The sequence below is a fragment of the Panthera pardus genome, unplaced genomic scaffold, assembly GCF_024362965.1.
Source record: "Panthera pardus isolate Hobbes unplaced genomic scaffold, ASM2436296v1 HiC_scaffold_8, whole genome shotgun sequence".
Lineage (NCBI taxonomy): Eukaryota > Metazoa > Chordata > Mammalia > Carnivora > Felidae > Panthera > Panthera pardus.
In genome coordinates, this window is record NW_026527013.1 from 77,413,222 (window position 1) to 77,431,619 (window position 18,398).

Below are 18,398 nucleotides of genomic sequence, written 5' to 3' on the forward strand. Positions count from 1 at the left end.
GAAATCCCCTAGACAGAGTGCAGGGCTTAAGGAAGCTACAAAAACCCGGCCCCCACTGTCGATTTCGCCCGGATTCTTTTTTGTTTTGTTTTAATCTGCCTGGGGCAGCAGCATAGGTTGGAAGGCGGAGACTGGAATCGCCTGCCAAGCCTGGGCTCTCGGTCACAGAGGCAGCGCCTCCCGGTTCACGCCAAGTCCATCCCCCACCTTCTTTCGCCATTCATGGCCTTCCCCTCCCCTCCCCCCATCATGTGACCGCAGCCTGGACTCCAGGCTTGTTTTTCCCCTCAGCTCAGCCGCACCGCGCAGGCGCCTCGGAGCCCATTCATTCGAAATGCGTAACAATGAGCCCCGGGGCCCAGCGGCTCCGCGAGCTTCCCAGCTCGGCCCGAGCCCCTCTCGGCCCCCCGTGGAGGCGGCGCCTCATTGGGGTCCCCCACCCCCGGCCGGCCACCCACTCGGGACCAACCTCCGACCCTCCGCCCACACTCGCGGAGTTGAAGTCAAACTTTCCTGGGCAGCCCCGGCGCCGCGTCGGCCCCTTCCCCCGCCCAGGCCCGCCCCATCTCCGCACCCGGCCGGGCCACCCACCGCGCAACCGGGCCCACAGCGCGGACCTCGCCGACTCCTCCCAGCCCCCGCCCCAGAGACGCCCCTCGGGCCGCACCGCCGCGAAGCCCAGGTGAGCTCGCGGGAGGTGCCGGTCCGGTGGGTTCGCCGCGGGCAGTTACCGGACGGTTAATTGCTTCCACTGTGAGGGCAGCCCTTCGCACAAGAGGAGCGCGGACCAGAGCTCGCCCGGCCGCCCGGTCCCCTCGGGATCCTGCCCCTCCCTTCCCCACCCCCACCCCTTCCCGAACTGAAAGACAACAAACCAGCCGCGGAGTGAGGGCAGCCTCGGCGCGGGCCGCCCTGGACACGACAACACCGCCAGCCGCTTGTATATCCCCTCTCCGACTGCCGCCGGTCTCCCTGGCGCGCCTTACTACTCCCGTCGCCTCTCTCATTCCTCCACCGAAACTTTCCTACTTACCAAACCCGTCGCCATTACCAAGTCTTTCAAGCTTCGTCTTCCCCCTCCCTCAACCCCCCGGGGGCTGAGCCTTCGCCCCGCTCTTTCGCCCTCTTATTGGTCCACGGAACTGCCATTCGAACATTCCCCTTTCCCATTGGGTAATACCGTGGTCCGTCTCGGGAGGCGGGCTTGTATTGACTTTTGTGTTGTGTTTACTGGAGAAGACGGCGTGTCAATCACTAGAGTGAGCGCTTCGGATTGGATTGCTGCCGAGACTTCGGGGACCTAAGCCAAACTTTGCCCCCGAAATGGATTGTGGGATTCGTAGTCTCAGCCTTGCTCTGTTCTTCTGGGAAACTGCAGGCGAGAGAAACTAGTTGGACTACGTATCCCAGAAGGGCGTGCACAGCGCTGTCTTGATAGTAAACAAGAGTCATAGGGACACGTGTATCAGCTCGTTTGTTTTGGTGTCTGGGACAAAAGGGAGGGGGCGGAGGAAGCGAGTGTTTTAAAGCTTCGGCCTCTTCTCTTCCTCTGGGCCTCTCCTAGCACTCGGAGAGCCCCAGTCTCTCGCAGCACCCATTTCGGGCCATAAACAGGCAGAGTCGCTCACTGCTCAAAGTTTGGCAGGAGGCCAAGGTATTGTTTGAGTGCGAGGGGAAGGAGATGACTGCACAGGCGGAAGCAGTGCAGCCTCGCGAGGGACCAAGCCACCCACAAATCACAGCCCCAGGCATTATGGGGATAATAAAGGTGGTATCGGGCTCCAATGGGAAGAACTAGAATTTCTTTATCACGACCCTTTCCTGGCTACCCCCCGGAGAGCAACTTGAGAGGGTTTCTTTGCCAGCTCTGATCAGTTCACTCAAGATTTGTTGAATGCTGGCTGTATGCCAGGCACTGAAAGGCTTGGGGACTAACAGAGAAAAGTTCAGGGTCTGGAGAATTTATAAAGCTGTAAGGGGGTGGACGATTACTATTGACTTAGAAATTGAGGCAACCCAAAGCGGTATTTTCCATGTTGACCAGCTTGCTCGTTAAGGTAATAGAGGCGTAACGTGTGACCTAAACCTAATTTGTGAATCATCCAAGTTTCCCTGGTAAATTTTTGTTAACCAGTGTTTTCCTCCAGACGACTTCCCATTGATGAAAGAAAAATGTCTTTCCACTTCGTTGCCACTAGGAGTTCCTCCTTAAGTTACTAATACTCTGACTCACCAGAGAAGGATGGCTTCCCTGGCTTTATAGTCAACTTCACTTTAAACATGGCTGGCCATCACAGTCCACGGAGTCTATAATTGTTTTTACCATTAACATTCAAAAGGCATTATTAAGTTTTTTTTTCTTTGAACTTTTAGTGTTTAATCATTTAAGCTATGCTTCAGGTTTTATATCTTTAGATCACTGTATGCATGCTTAGAATTAAGAGGAAAACTTACATTAGTTAGAAATCTATAAAGTCAAACCACTGAAAAGAGCCCTTAACCGTAACTGATTATTCCTTTAAACACTACCCCCCCTACATTTCTTGAAGTTTTTTTTTTTTTTTTTAATTTTTTAATGTTTATTCTTGAGAGAAAGAAGAGGGGAGGGGGTGGGGCAGAGAGAGGGAGACACAGAGTCCAAAGCAGGCTCCAGACTCAGAGCTCTCAGCACAAAGCCCAATATGGGGCTCCAAGTCACAAACCACAAGATCATGACCTGATCTGAAGTCAGAAGTTTAACCAACTGAGCCACCCAGGCACCCTGCATTTCTCGAATTTTTAAATCTGCCTGAAAGCCACAATGAATCAAGAAATCCCAAATAATTCTCACGGTGAAAAAAGTTTTACAGTTCTTTTAGGGGTTCCCTGTTGGAAGCCTTGAAATGAAATTATTTTAAAATAGTTCTGTCTACCCTATGATCAAAGATTTAAGTTCTTGTATTCACAAATAGTAACTTTTTTTCCTAAAAATAATTGAGGGCCAGCAAAACACCTAAATTTTTCACTGAGAAGAAAGGACAGGGTTTGAACTTATTATCTTTCAGAGATAATAGAGGGATCCAAAAAAGAACTAGACTGTGACCCTGCCTTTTTCTTTTTTCTTCCTTTTTTTCTCCTTGCAGTGGAGGGTTGCTGTACCTCTGCAGTATTTCATTTTTTGACAAAAAGAGAAATCGTGGAATTTACCTAATCGTTTAAAATTAAAATTTGAAGTATTTATGTCTTACTCCCACAAGGAAACTGAAAATCAGCTTTCCTTCCCCCAAAAACGAGCTTTGAGAAGCCTGAGCCACTCCTTACCCCTATTCGTTGCATAAACCATGAGGTCTGTTTTTAGCTGAACCTTACCTTATTTTAAAAGGTTTTCTATCCAATGGGGCACCTGGGTGGCTCAGTTGGTTAAGTGGCTCAGTTGGTTAAGACTGTTGATTTCAGCTCAGGTCATGATCTTGTGGTTTGTGAGACTGAGCCTAGCATTTTGCTCAGTGCTCAGAACTGAGCTTGCTTGGGATTCTCTCTGCCCCTCCCCTGCTCGTGCTTTCTGTCTCTCTCTCAAAATAAATTAAATAAATAAATGGTTTTCTATCTGAAAGTTCTTACCAAAAGCTTTACTGGAGATGTTTTTATCGGTGAACACAGTGATGGGAAGAATAATTTCAACTTCAGATCAAGATTTTTTACATTATTATAAATAAGTACCTTTTAATAGTCCTGTAAAGTTTTTTTTTTCATTCACTCATGCAGAAATACTTAGTTCCTATTATTTGCTGACCACTTTGCCAATTGATGAGCCTACAAAGATTGAAATATTTTCACATACTTTCATTTTTGTCTAAGTCACTGGGGACTAAAATTCTGACATTTCAGTCACAACTGATTAAATATCAGTATTAGAATCTCTACAGCTCTGGGGCATCTGCAGGACTCAGTCAGTTAAATGTCCAACTCTGGATCTCTCAGCTCAGGTCTTGATCTCAGGGTCATGAGTTCAAGCCCAGTGTTGGGCTCTCCACTGAGCATGAAGCCTACTTAAAAAAAAATCTCTACACCTTTAAAGTGAATAATTAGTTCTGTCTTTTGACTTTCCTAGGAAGCTAAATGACCACAGTAGTACCTCATATATATTTAACAGGAACATCATCATTAATTCTTGGTGACTAATAAAACCAACCAACTCATAACCCAGAATAAAGATCAAAGTAAAAAAACTAGTAAGATCTTGAAAATATATGTAAATTCTACTCTTTCACTAAAACAGATACAATTAAAGAACACATAATAAACTATGCCAAGAAGTTGTCATTTAAAATCAAAATGTATTTCTAGCAGTTTGTAAAATACTTGTTTTCATAAAAAAAAACATGAAGTGCTGATTTGTTAAGAAGATTTATCTTTTTTTTTTTTCACTACCTTTAACCATAACTTTACTACCTAAAGTAGTATTATAAGGTAGTAGTACTACTTTACTACCTAATTTAAGAATTTAACAATGTATTTGCCTCAATTCCACTACATTTGGCACACCAATGACTACTTTGCTGGACTAAGAAAGATTAAGTTCAAGTACAGGGCATTGTTTACATATTGAGAATATCGCTGTTCAAATTGTTAAAAAGGAAATGAACATTTAGAAGGCTCAAAACACTTACATGAATCGACAGTTGAGCAAAATCACCTCCCACCAAGGCTATTTTATAATCAAGTGTTGACTATCTCATGCATTTTATTGAATACTGTCCTAAAAGTGAGAAACAGAATGGCTGTTACTGTATGGTTTGTGGACCCTCATAACCAGATGTGGGTGACTGGGAGCTGTGGCTGGCTGCCCTACCCAGGGTCATGAGAGAGGATCTCCCTGCACACTGCTAGCCTGCGAAAAGATCAGAATTCAAAGTACAGTTTCTACTGAGTGCACATTGCTTTTGCACCATCATATAGTCAAAAAATTGTGAGTCAAACCACATGGGACCATCTGTACTAAAACTAGGAAGTGGAACACATGTATGATCTAAAATAGTGCCCCAAATTTTCAGATAGTTTCTCTCTTGGTAGATTATTTAAACTCTTAGAAATAGCCTTCCATATCCACTGTACACTAAAACAAATTAATTTTAGGGGTGCCTGGGTAGCTCAGTCGGTTGAGCATCTAACTCTTGATTTCGGCTCATGTCATGATCCCAGGGTCATGGGATCAAGTTCCACGTTGGGCTCTATGCTGAGCGTGGAGCCTGCTTAAGATTCTTTCCTCCTCCCCCAATATGTGAGCTTTCTTTCTCTCAAAAAAAAAAAAAAAAAAAAAAAAAAAAAGAAGAAGAATTTTATAATTCCAAGTACTCAGGTACACTCAAATTGTAAGGAAATGCCTGGGAGCCTATGAGTGCCATTTTAGAAAGGAGTAGTATGTCTGTTGTGCTTGTAATTCTTGATTCAACTATGAGTTTAAATTATACTCAGATGACCATAAAGCAAGACCTTTCTTCAGTGTAAGTGAATGTCTCAACACTATCGCCTTTAGGAGGAAGAACTAAGGAGAAAAGGAGAACTAAAGAATGATTGTTGGCTGGGATGGGGGGGGGGGAGGTTGGTTGGGAGGAGACAACACAACATGGCTCAATCGGTAGAGCATGCGATTCTTGATCTCAGCGTTGTGGGTTTAAGCCCCAGGTTGGGTGTAGAGATTACCTAAAATCTTCTTAAAAAAATGATTGTTGGGTTTCTAGGCTGGATAGGACTTGTGGGTGAGTATTGATGGTATGTCAGTGCTATTGCTGAGGCGGGGAATGTTGGAAAGAATGGACTTGGGAACTGGGAGGAGAAAAGAATGGATGCAACTTTAGATAATGAGCTGCCGTACAGGCAAGAAATTTAGGTAAAACTGCTGAACCTGTGTGGGGTTTAGGAGATCCAAGTCAAGAAAAATAAACTTGAGTGTCTTCAGGACACAGGAGACTACCCTTTGTGGCCTCAGTTGCCCTCAGTTCTTGTTAAGTTGTCCAATTTGGTTTTAATGAGAATGTGAACATTTAGAGAAGGCAACAACAATTTCAACTTAATCCTACTTCCTATTTATAAAATTTAGAAGCAGAAATATGAAGGTTTTTGTCTTTCAAATGACTTCTCATGTGTTTGAGATCATTCTTGTTATCTGAACTAACACAAAACTCCCATGTATTTTCTCCTCATGTCTGTTACCCTAGGCCCTCATCTATGTGTTTTCTTTTTGTTGCCAGTCGTAAGAACCTCGTTTTAGAGGCAAGCACGATAAGAAGCAATTAAAACCACAAGTCTTATCACACTGTGCCACACTTCATATTTTTGCTTCCATTGGTCACCCTCCAACATGTACATCACCTCCTCCTTCCCCCGCCACTATCTCATATGCATCTTGCTGTCTGAGCTCTCAATCAGTAGATGCCTGCTGAACCAGGGAACGAGAAGTTAGGAGGAAACAAGTAGCACAAATCTTAGTATAGCAGATTATGTGTTACACTGTATGCCCTGCGTGGTTTTGAACACTGACTGAACAAGCTTCAGTGTGCTGTGTCCTTGCTCTACACATGCATCGTTATTATAAGAGGGCAGGTCTCATCTGCTTACAAGATAAGTGCAATTCCCACTCATTCCGTCTCCCTCCGTGCCAGTCACACGTAGGCATACAAAATTTGTCTTATCTACTTCTGTTCCTTCAAGTTACGCAGCCTATCACAACATGCTGTAGTAATAAACATGTGGAAGCTATTTAAGTTCAGCTAATTTAAGGACCAATTACAAGAAAAAGATTTGCCAAAGAGGTCTCTGTAGTGAGCATCTCTCCTAAAATAATTGCTTGGCTTTAAAACATGACATTTGTATACATTTCAAGAATAGAGGCATCTGGAAAGGAGAGGCCTAACAGAGGCTGTGGCGTTCTGGGGAGACATGTTTCTCCTCTTGCTCCTCAGCGGGATCTAGGTGGGTTTCCAATTAGGACAAAGATGGAAAACCAGCAATCAGAAGCAACTTTATCCAAGATTTTTGACCATAGTTACTGCTCATAAACTCAAGGGTTCTACTTGAACTTTTTTTTTTTTTTTTTGGATGTTGAACAGAAAACACTTAAAAGAGTTTCACTTCTAGGTTATTGCTTTTGTCATCTGAGTCCATTTCCAGCTCACACTTTAAGCTTTTGCTGGCCTCTGGAAAAAAAAAAACTCATTTTCCGTTTTTGCAGTTAAGAGTAAAATTTCATTTACTTACTATAACAACTCCGTTCTAATTGATACTAACACATTTCACGTATATACATTTTGCAGTATGTCTTGGGGGGTTTGGGGAGGGGGGTGTGATGGCAATGCTCAGGTTGTGGTTAAACCACAATGTAGAGAAGCCACCTACCTAGTAAGTGTCCTTTTTTGGATACTTTTTGATGGTGCAGACAGTTCCTTCCACAGCATACATGTTTTCCTAAATGTAAATGTTACATGCATCTTCAGGATTTCCTAGCAATTTTAGGCTTTATGTATTTACAGCATAAAAAAAGAACAGAAAAACCCAGATCTGTTGGTCAAATAAAGTTTTCCTCTCAAGCATCGTACTACACCTGTGCTGCAAATTTGATGCAAATTTCTCCATAGGTTCAATATAGGAAAGCCTAGGAGACCAAGAATTGCACAGGAAACCAAGAGATGTCAGCTGTCTGGGAGTTCCGCTATGGACTCACCAGGTAACTGATTTGGGCAAAGTCACTGATTCTCCTCACTTACACAGACTGAATTGATTTAAGCTCCCATAGTTATTGTTGGGCACACAAGACTTCTGCAAATACCTGGTATACTTTACTGTTTATGCTTCCATAACTCGTTATACTTTTAAGGTTTGTTTGTTTTTTTTTTTAAAGTACCTGTTAAGACTAACAACCATAGAGTTTCAGTTGCCCAACCAGTTTTGCTGCCTTTAAAAACATCCTGGAAGAGGTAAGGTGGTCTCCTATTCCAATCTGTTTGGGTCAAAATTCTTTCTGATATTCAACATCAGGCTGTATGTACTTCATACTCTCTTAATTTCAGAAGCCAGCATTCTTGATTATTCTATTTCTCCCTTATGTGTTAAGAATTCCATTTCTCCCTTAGGTACTAACATTTTATTTAGATTTTAGAATTCCTTCTTCAGTCATTTAACAAAGCCATGGCTTATCCAGATGTATTACTTACCCCTCTGGGATTACACATGGTTAACTTTAAGTGCCAAAGGTCATCTAGTCCTTGTTATAAGTATACCATTTCCTGGGGTGCCCGGGTGGCTCAGCCGGTTAAGTGTCCAACGTGGGTGGACTCAGGTCATGATCTCACAGCTGGTGAGTTCGAGCCCCGAGTATGGCTCTGTGCTGACAGCTCAGAGCCTGGAGCCTGCTTTGGACTGTGTGTCTCCCTCGTGCTGTCTCTCTCTCAAAAATAAATAAACATTAAAAAAAATTAAAAGAAAATATAACATTTCTTGAGAAAATTAGGAAAACTAGATCAGTATCTTCAAGATGCTTTAGAAAGGACTCAGCACTTAATCTTACATATTTCAATAAAGTCCAGAGTCCTTCACTTCGTGTCCTGTGGCTCCCCTGCACATTTCTACACACCTTAAATGGTCCACTCCTTTCTAACAGTAAGCCAAATACATTCACCCAACGTGTATCACAGGTAGCGTTTGCAAAAATATATGCACCAAGCCCTAGTTCATCATGACATGCAGAAAACACACACCATAAAACAAACAGGGAGAAGCACTTGTGTTAACAGAATGTTCTTCCAGAGTATTTCTTAGTTGCACATGCTGGATCCTTGAATGAAACTTCAACAGAGAATTTCCAAGTAGTAAAATACCTTGGCTGGTGACTGAATAATGACATCCACATCCACAAGTGAAACTTAAGGTATTTTAATTAGACACTTTGACATATAAATTCCCTATTAGCCAGGTTTATTTCATTAACCAAAATGGCCCAATGGTCTGCAGCAGACCATAATTGTTTATATGTTTATATCACATATGACTGATAGTTAAAATTTGTGAAAAACCTATTGCTATAAAGAGCCATGTTTCCTGGTTGCATTACGCCCGGGGCGGTGGGGAGGGGGGGGGGGCAGTTTTCCCATTGGCCACATCTCAGTCAGGCTTTCACATAGTGCAGTATGCACGACGGAAGTACCAGTAAAGAAATTAGTGAAAAACAAACAAACAAAACAAAAAAAAAAACTTCATTAAAAACATTTTATTATAAAAGTGTGCTTTATTATAAGGTAAATTTAAATATAACCAACAATACTGAAAATAATGTAACTGGCATTTACAGCCTTGGTCAGAATTCTCTATTAAACAGGCATTTGTTTGCTATTCCATGAACAGTTAACAATCAGCTTATGCAACAAGGTATCTTGAAAAAGTGGATAAAGAATACAGAATGATGAACCAGGAATTTGGGTGGGTTCTTTGCGTTTTTTTTTTTTTTTTTCTTGTCTAACAGACATGACTTTTAAAATAAAATCTGAAGTAGAAAAGAAGTCATCTTCATGTAGTAAGCTCTCTTCCTACATGAAGGTTTGCAAAATCGTTAAACAGTGTTCTAAAATGGGGTTGAAGTTATACTTTACATATTGTTTACATATACATGACCCAATGAACCTATTTTAGCCATATTTTCATTATATCAGACCATAAACATTCTCTAATAACACCACACTATAACAGCCACAGAATATTTTTACCCAGGTATATGTTTTTTTAAAACCTGTTTCCCCAAAATGAAATTGCTCATTTAAAAGTGAACAACTGGTTAGAATTAAGCTCTCCAAACACTGTGGTCACGTGGGCCTAGAAATCACGTTAAGAATAATACTGCTTTGGTTGAGTGGAATTTAATTCATCTTATATAGCAGAATAATAAGCATATCAATTATCAAGGAAAATTTATACAACTGAGTTCATCCTGCACATTTGAGTCTACGTTAATGCAAATGGCAAGGTCTAATGGTACATCTGGACTGGGCAGAAATTCCTTTTATCTTTATGTATGGTTTATAAAAATTTATTTCTACCACCATAAAGGAAACCCAAGGGAACAGATGTCTGCAGAGGACTGTGTTATGTATGCCTAGTGAAGAACTGAGAAATATCCTGTGGGCGTGTAGATAAGGACTCCAAAATATTTTTGGTATAGGACAGTCCCCCCCCCCCCAACATATGTAGTATCTTCAGCTTCTATAAGACAAGTTTAAATAGCTTTAAAAAAAACTGTGACATTAAATGTCGAACTCAAATTTTTTAAGAGTACAGAGAACTATACAATGAAAAAAGGAAGTAGATATATGTTTTATGAGGAAACTGTGTTAATGATCTCTCCTCTAAAAAAGACTCTTCCCTATTATCATAATGACTACATTGCCCGTCCTTAAAACCACTGGAACATGTAGGTTACTGACGTTAGGCCAAAGAAGTCAAAACGTACTTTATTGCAAAAATATAAAAGGTTTTAAAATTGCATATGATGTTTTATGCCATAGTCCAAGGCCAGCACATAACTTATCAAGCCAGAAAAACTTGAAAACAAAAATGATTAAAATTGTACTTACTATATATATATCGAGTTGTAAAAAGAATGTGATGCCATGCTGTAGAGCATGGTTCACTGCCAAGTTCCCTTTTACATGGGCATAGTCATTAACACAGCAATCCGAGGGAGTCCACATGAACACATGTTGCCCATGGTAACACCCTTCAATTATCTTCTTGCACACAGATACTTTCAATATATTACAATCATTTGAATAAACCTCTCACTGAGATCATAATTTTGTGGAGTACAAAGTCATTTCATCAGTATGTCAATATTGTTTTGATCTATTCTTTAGAAAGTGATGTTAAAGCCTATAGAGTATTAAATCACTACTCCGCTTACTGATACGTTGTAAATGTAAAAAAAGGAAAAAACCTGAAATCACAGAAAATGCTTGGCATCTACACAAACACATTCTCAGTGGACTAACCACTACTGTGTAATTTTGTCACTATAGGTCTTGTTCCATACTTTTGCTTCATGCAGTGGGTTCAACAATATCCATGTTAGTTCCAAACAGGGCAACTAATTGTTCTTCGTAAGTGGCAATGTTCCTTTTCATAATTTCCATGCAAGGTCCCAAAAGCCTTTCAAATGCTTGCACATCCATGGCTAAGAGAAGGAGAGGAGAGAAGAAAAAGAAATGTAACATTCTTTGCAAATCTGAAAAATTGCAAAGTCATTTAGGATACCCATTCTGCATGTGTCAGGAATGCAATGGTTATTTTTATTTTTTTTAATGTTTTATTTTGAGAGAGAGAGAGGGAGAGGGAGAGAGAGAGGGAAGGAGAGAGATGGAGCATGAGCAGGGGAAGGGCAGAGGGAGAGGGAGAGGGAGACACAGAATCCGAAGCAGGCTCCAGGCTCTGAGCTGTCAGCAGGGCTTGAACCCATGAACTGTAAGATATGACCCAAGTCAAAGTCAGACTCTTACCCGACTTAGCCACCCAGGTGACGCTGCAATGGTATTTTTAGATAAATATCAAATATAAGAAAAGGGCACAAGGATAAAAATGTTCCACTTCAGAAAATAAACAGCCAGTGTTCCCTTGACAATGGGATTGTGCAATGCTAGGTTGCTGGGAGGCTCCTGGTCTCGGGTAAGAAAAAAACAAGGGACTATAATGGCGAAGTCTGGTAATTCTAAAAACCTGTTGTTGTTGTTTTTTAAAGTTTATTTTTGAGAGAGTGAGTGAGAGCAAGGGGCAGAGAGAGAGGCAGACAGAGAATCCCAAAAGGCTCCATGCTGTCAGTGCAGAGCCCGATGTGGGGGTCACACTCACAAACTGTGAGATCTTGACCTGAGCCGAAATTAAGAGTCAGACACTTAACCGACTGAGCCACCCAGGCCCCCCTAAAAAATAGTTCACCACCTCAGTAACATGAACTCTCCTCAAAGGTGGCAAGGCCTTTTTTTCTTCTACTGTTCTTCCTTCTCGGGGCTTACTTACGACGCTATGCTGTAAAGACCTGGTGTTACCTTGTGTAACGTTTACTCTCTTATACTATCACCTAGCCAATTCAAAACAGCAGCCAGAATGCTCTTCTCCACTTGTAAGTATATGCTGTATGTCACTTTCCTGGTCTGTCTCATGCATTTTTAAAAACTCAATTTATAATATACTCGTAGAAACTATGATCACACTCTCTACCGTAGAAGTGCAAATTTTTATTAAAACTTTTTTTTTCTTTTGCCTTTCAAATTTGCAAAGGTACAAGGGACATTGTTCACAAGAGCGGAGGGAGTGGACACTCTTGCACTGCCAGTAGCACGTACATCAGCACAGGTCAAGAGGGCTGGGAGTATACAGTGAACTCTGTAAAAAGAAAGCCTACTCCCGAGAACCATTTCTAAGGAAAAATCCTATACATGGAAAAGTAGTCTGTGCGCACAGACACAAAACCTGCTCCCCCCCGAAAAAATATGGAGCCCAAACCCCCAAAATCGCCAGTGGAGACCAATTAACTCATAATGTGGATGTTTACCTAACAGAATGTTACAATTTGATAAAATGAGAAATAAAATAGGAGCGTAAGGTACAGTAAATGAAAAACAACGGTTTACAACACTTTAAAAATAGAAAACCCATGCAAATAAAAAAGATGAGGAATTATATGAGGATGTGGAAATCACTGGGGGTTGGTAGTGGTGGTAAGGGATTTTCCTACTTCTCTGTATTTCTCAAATTTTCTTTAATGTGAATAAATCTGTTATAGGAAAAAAATAATGGGATTTCACTCACTTCACTTCACCTTTACTCTTTCTCACTAATGTCTATACTCAGGAAAATTACCTGTCAGTTTCTCACTACCTTCTTTTTCATCCAGGTGTAACACTTGAGCCCTTTAAAAAGGGGTTCCTCTAGGAAGTTGATTCTGAAGGGACCCTCAGATCTTAAGAACACTAAAGCTGGGGTGCCTGGGTGGCTCAGTCGGTTAAGCATCTGACTTCGGCTGAGGTCATGAACTCATGGTTTGTTAAGTTCGAGCCCTGCGTTGGGCTCTGTGCTGACAGCTCAGAGCCTAGACCCTGCTTCAGATCCTGTGTCTCCCTCTCTCTCTGCCCCTCCCCCCACTCACACTCTGTCTCTGTCTCTGTCTCTCTCTCTCTCTCAAAATAAACATAAAAAAAAGAACACTGAAGCCAAGTTTATTCTACTGAACCGTGAATAAGAACACAGAGTGGCTAATTACTGTTGAATCAATTTTTCTTAAAATGTCATCTACATGGACTCCTGAATTCCATTTTTCACCATTAAAGTAAGCGCTTTCTCATATATGGATCTCAGATACAGACAGACGTCTTCCATTTGAGGACAGCATCTCTGCTGCTAGGAAATAAGAAGTTGAACAATAAAGAAGATTTTGCTGCATTCTGACAAACCTGAAACCATGGTTTCCTGGGACTAGGACGAGGAAGTACTCCCAAAGAGCTTCCAGCTTTGCCCAGAGACCTTAATGTATGCTATAAAAATACTATTCTGGCTTTTTTTTTTGAGGAACACAAACTTTATTTGAAAAACTAGACATAAAACTCCATACTCAGAATTCTTTACTAAAACAAGATGCCATTTCACACCTATATGAAAGAAGAAAACAGGAGAAAATAGGTACGTGAAAAATTTTAAAGAAAAAACTAAGGGCGGGGTGCCTGGGTGGCTCAGTCAGTTAAGCATCTGACTCGTGACTTCGGCTCAGGTCATGATCTCAGTTTATGAGATCGAGCCCCCCAACAGGCTCTGAGTTGACAGTGTGAAACCTGCTTGGGATTCTCTCTCCCCTCCCTCTCCCCCACTTCCCCCACCCCGTGGGTGCATGCTCTCGCTCTCTCAAAATTAAACCATTTTTTTAAAAAGAATTATTTTAGGGGTGCCTGAGTGGCTCAGCACCAAACTTCAGCTCAGGTCATGATCTTACGGTTTGTGGGTTCGAGGCCCCTGGAGCCTGGTTCGGATTCTGTGTCTCCCTCTCTCTCTATCCCTCCCCCACACTCTCTCTCTCTCTCTCTCTCTCAAAAATAAACATCAAAAAAATTTTTTTTAATATTTTAATTAAAAAAAAAAACAAGGGCCTCCCACAAATCGATTTCATAATGCAATGAGTCCTTACTTTGTTCTCTCTAGTGGGGACTGTGAAACGTGTGAACCCAGTAAGATCATCAGTACAGCAACATGAATACATAAAAGGCAGACGGAATAGCTTCCACCCGGAGGAGCACATACAGTGCTGTGACTCCTACCTAAACATTTGACGGTCCCGATGGCGTGCGCCGAAGCTGCTCGGGGTTTGTTAGTGACCAGAGCAAGTTCTCCAAAGTACTGTCCCCGGGAACACCGAGCAATTTCTACTGCGCCATTCTCTTCCACCTCGGATTTGCCCTGACAAGGGAAGTAAGAGCATGCGCTTTGACTCAGCTTATGAAAACCGAGCTAACCTTAGTCTAAAGCATCAGAAAGGAAACCTATGGTGTTCCTTGCTCCCCATGGGTGTTTGGGACTTGCCAACACTTACCTTCCTTTTCATAGTGATTTTCACTTCACCAGATTCTACAATGAAAAAAGAATCTGCCAGATCTCCCTGTAAGAAAGAAACAAGCACCGAGGGTAAAAATGCAAATTCGGGTGACAACAATCCCCTTGCCTCTCAAGCCCCGAAAAGTGAAGATGATTGTGCCGGACAAGTGAAGCTCCATAGGAACAGACTCTGTCTAAATTGAAAGGCTGTCCTCGACAACCACAAGTAATGAGCTCATTTGTAAAATTAATAAACTTCCTACCACAGCCTTTCTTGCTAAAACTAGCCAAAAAACAAAACAAAACAAAACAAAACCATGGCAAATGCTGAAGTAAAAATTTGGCCCCAACTCCAGCCTGGATGACCACGTCCACAGTCAGAAATGGCAGCACTGGGGGCGCCTGGGTGGCTCAGTCACTTAAGTGTGCATCCGACTTGGTTCTGGCTCAGATCATAATCTCACAGTTTGTGGGATCAAGTCTCTTGTGAGGCTCTGTGCTGACCATGTGGATCCCGTTTGGGATTCTCTCCCTCCCTCTATGCCCCTCCCCCACCCTCTCAAAATAAATAAACATAAAAAAAGAGAGAGAGAGAGAAAAAGAAATGGCAGCACCATTTCCTAGTAGTACCTCCCGCTCTGCCGGCTGCTCCTACCGCTCTGGGAGAAGCACTCAGATGCACACCCTGCATCACCCTCTGATAACAAGCAATTAGCACCAGTGGCCCAAAGGGGAGAAACTCTCAAAGAGGAGAAAGCAACCAGGCTCATCAGGAAGCAATCCACGTTGGCCCTGTCGTCTTTAGCTACATTCCACACCACCTGGTGGGGGGAGCCTAAAAAAGGCTTCTGAAAGTGTTGCCATTTCTAACTACACACCTGCTTTTTCCTGCTTTTGGGTTTTAAGTGAACTGGGTATTGATTTCTGATGATACCTTCCTATTTAAATAGTGTAATACAGAAAATAACAGATCCTGACTTTTCTGAGCCTCTCAAAGTGATTCTAGAGAAACTTTGGTTTTTCGAAATTCCTTAGTACATAAAATGTAAGAAATACAGTATCAGCTTACACATTTTTGTCTAGGTTTATGTAATATAGACATGAATGTTTTATAAACACTTAAAAGACAACTAATATCTACAAAGATCTTTAGTAAACCCTAAGTATAATATATAATCTCTCATCAGAGCTTCATGTTAAATTTTCAAGTATTTTAAATAAAAATAGGTCTAGAGACTACTGTGTTACTTTTTTTTAACATTTTATTTTTAACTAATCTCTACACTCAGTATGGGACTCGAACTCACAACCCCCAAGATCAAGAATCGCACACTCTACCGACTGAGCCAGCCAGGCATTTTTTTTTTTTAATTTTTTTAACGTTTATTCATTTTTTGAGAGACAGAGTGTGAGCGAGGGAGGGGCAGAGAGAGAGAGGGAGACACAGAATCCAAAGCAGGCTCCAGGCCCCAAGCCGTCAGCATAGAACCCAACGCAGGGCTTGAACCTACAAACCATGAGATCATGACCTGAGCCGAAGTCAGACGCTCAACCTACAGAGCCACCCAGGTGCCCCTAGGCATTTTTTTAAAAAAAACGTGTTCTAGGGGCACCTGGGTGGTTCTGTTGGTTGAGCCTCCAACTCTTGATTTCGGCTCAGTTCATGATCTCAGGGGTGGGATCGAGCCCCACATTGGTTCTGCTTGGGATATTCTCTCTCTCTCTCTCTCTCTCTCTCTCTCTCTCTCTCTCTCTCTCCCCCTCTGAGCCACTCCCCAACTTGTGCGCACTCTCTCTAAAATAAAAAAGAAAAGAAAAGAAAAGAAAAAGAAAAGAAAAGAAAAGAAAAGAAAAGAAAAGAAAAGAAAAGAAAAGAAAAGAAAAAAGAAAACTGCGCTCAAAACGATGTAAAAGTGGTGAAACAGGGTCTATGGATCGTACCACTGTCAGTTCCTTAGGTGTGACATTGAACTGTAGTGATACAAGACGCACCGTCAGACAGTGGGGGAGAAGGGCATGAGACCTCTCTGACTTTTGCAACTTACCACAAATCTGTAATTATTACAAAATAAAAGGCTAAAAAAGTCATTTCAAAAGTGCTCTGTACTTTGTTATTTTTCACCTTTGTAGAACCTTCGCCTTGTTCTCTAATTTGACTCCACTTCTCTCCAATCCCTGACTAATCTGTGTATACATGCATATGTATGATAGGAGAGAGAGAGCGATTTACTTATTTTCCTTCTAAAAAATTATTCTTTCCTCAAGTCTCACAGACCTTGAATCTTGTTTCACATATATCAAGAGACAGTATTCTTTATTTTTTATTTTTTTAAAGTAGACTCCGTGCCCAACGTGGGGCCCAAATTCACGACCCTGAGATCAAGAGTCCCATGGTCTACTGACTGAACCAGCCAGGCACCCCAGAAGAGACAATATTTTAGATAAAGATTATAATATGGTATCAATATCAGGATACAAATATTACAGAATCTTTTAAAATCTGTTTAAATCATTCACTCAATACTTCAAAACTGTAACTAGGAAATACAAGTTAATACAAGATCTGTAGCTGTGTCTGTGAACTTCAACTGTTTTCATAAATCCTACTTCTCCGCAGCTCTATTGTAACCAAGGTTACAACTGGGATCTTAGAAAAGCTTTAGGGGTTAAACAGCACATTGGCCCCAATTTAGTGCCTGGAAACCTAAAAAGTACAGGGTGCAGTGTGTTCCCTTCTTGATTAATTTTATCAGGGAGCAGCCCCAGGAGGTCTCATCATGAACTCATCGTGCAAAACTCTGCAATAACTCCCAGTGCACCTACTGGGTCCTTACTATCTCGAGGAATACCCACCTGTTTTTTCTGATCATTAACAACATCTTATTGTTTAGATATATTTGAATTTCATGTCACGTACAAATAATAAAATTATCCAGAAATCCATGTGATGATTTAATACATGTTCATCGGGACTTAACTATATAAATAAAAATATTCAGATAGCTTAATGGCTATAAATTAAACCACTTTTAACAGGTCATTTGGTGGAACTAATAATCATTTAATCCATCACTGCATACTAATTATAGACACATATGAAAAATTGGTCAAGATCTGCCACATGTTAAGAACCTTTCGGAATATAACCCTAAGGTGAACTACCTAAAAAGGACTATACCTGAGCAATGATTTGTTCTCCATCGTTGTATACTTTGGTGCCTATGACATCTACCACTTTCAGGCGTTCAGAAACCTTAAAAAAAAAAAAAAAGATAATATCACACAGATGATCTGGGTAATCCTATTTCAGAAGTTAAAAACTGGTAGCCTTTAAGCCAAATAAACCCAGCAGTGTGTGTGTGTGTGTGTGTGTGTTGGATTAATGAACTGCCAGCATTTTAAAATAGATTTCTCATAAAAATCTTAATTTTCAGCTTCTCTTGAAAAATCAGGAAGGAGACTCACAACACCCGGCCCACATTTGCACATGGCACCAGCTACAAGCTGTGGGAGACTAGCTGCTGATCTTTAGCTGGAGCACTTGTCGTCCAGCTTGACCCAAATCCCATCCTGGCTTCGTTTTCTCCTTTATGTTACTTGTCCAAATCTGAAGGCATCTGGATTTCCAGCCCCTGATCTCCTTTCATTTAAAAGAGATGCTGCTACATATTAACAGCTGCCTCATACACATTCTGTCATGCAGCCAGAACCTCTACCAGGCATGTATTGACAACCCAGCCGAAGGAGATTTCAGTACAAGAGTCAGTATGAATCCCAAGGCTTCTGGCCAAGGTGCAGTAAGA

At 41.6% G+C, this 18,398-nt stretch overlaps 3 protein-coding genes across 8 annotated transcripts in view; 1 reads left to right on the top strand and 2 right to left on the bottom strand.

Moving 5' to 3' along the window:
* Nucleotides 1-1,112, bottom strand: part of HBP1 (HMG-box transcription factor 1) — a 30,111-nt gene extending 28,999 nt beyond the window's left edge. The window contains exon 1 of one of the 2 annotated variants that reach the window (XM_019451183.2): nucleotides 1,034-1,112. In XM_019451183.2, coding sequence (XP_019306728.1) covers nucleotides 1,034-1,048 — 15 coding nt within the window. In that variant the 5' untranslated portion in view covers nucleotides 1,049-1,112. Of the gene's footprint in view, nucleotides 1-875 lie in introns of both variants that reach the window. The other variant, XM_019451182.2, reaches the window with a different exon arrangement.
* On the top strand, nucleotides 281-18,268 carry LOC109268070 (basic proline-rich protein-like). Of its 4 annotated transcripts, none has more exons than XR_002080447.2 (3): nucleotides 281-682; nucleotides 13,582-13,692; nucleotides 18,030-18,268. XR_002080447.2 is itself a non-coding variant. In XM_019451190.2 (2 exons), the coding sequence occupies exons 1-2, from the start codon at nucleotides 345-347 to the stop codon at nucleotides 18,037-18,039; spliced, it is 348 nt and encodes a 115-aa protein (XP_019306735.1). In that variant the 5' UTR covers nucleotides 281-344; the 3' UTR covers nucleotides 18,040-18,268. The 4 variants fall into 4 exon arrangements, 2 of the variants coding, with proteins under 2 accessions (XP_019306735.1, XP_019306734.1); XR_002080446.2 differs by lacking the exon at nucleotides 18,030-18,268 and adding an exon at nucleotides 14,206-14,305; XM_019451190.2 differs by lacking the exon at nucleotides 13,582-13,692.
* PRKAR2B (protein kinase cAMP-dependent type II regulatory subunit beta) overlaps nucleotides 9,227-18,398 on the bottom strand; it is a 102,614-nt gene continuing 93,442 nt past the window's right edge. The window contains exons 8-11 of one of the 2 annotated variants that reach the window (XM_053897954.1): nucleotides 17,774-17,848; nucleotides 14,594-14,659; nucleotides 14,192-14,460; nucleotides 9,227-11,194 (exon numbers count right to left, since the gene is read on the bottom strand). In XM_053897954.1, coding sequence (XP_053753929.1) covers nucleotides 11,173-11,194; nucleotides 14,192-14,460; nucleotides 14,594-14,659; nucleotides 17,774-17,848 — 432 coding nt within the window. In that variant the 3' untranslated portion in view covers nucleotides 9,227-11,172. The remainder of the gene's footprint in view (nucleotides 11,195-14,191; nucleotides 14,461-14,593; nucleotides 14,660-17,773; nucleotides 17,849-18,398) is intronic. The other variant, XM_019451187.2, reaches the window with a different exon arrangement.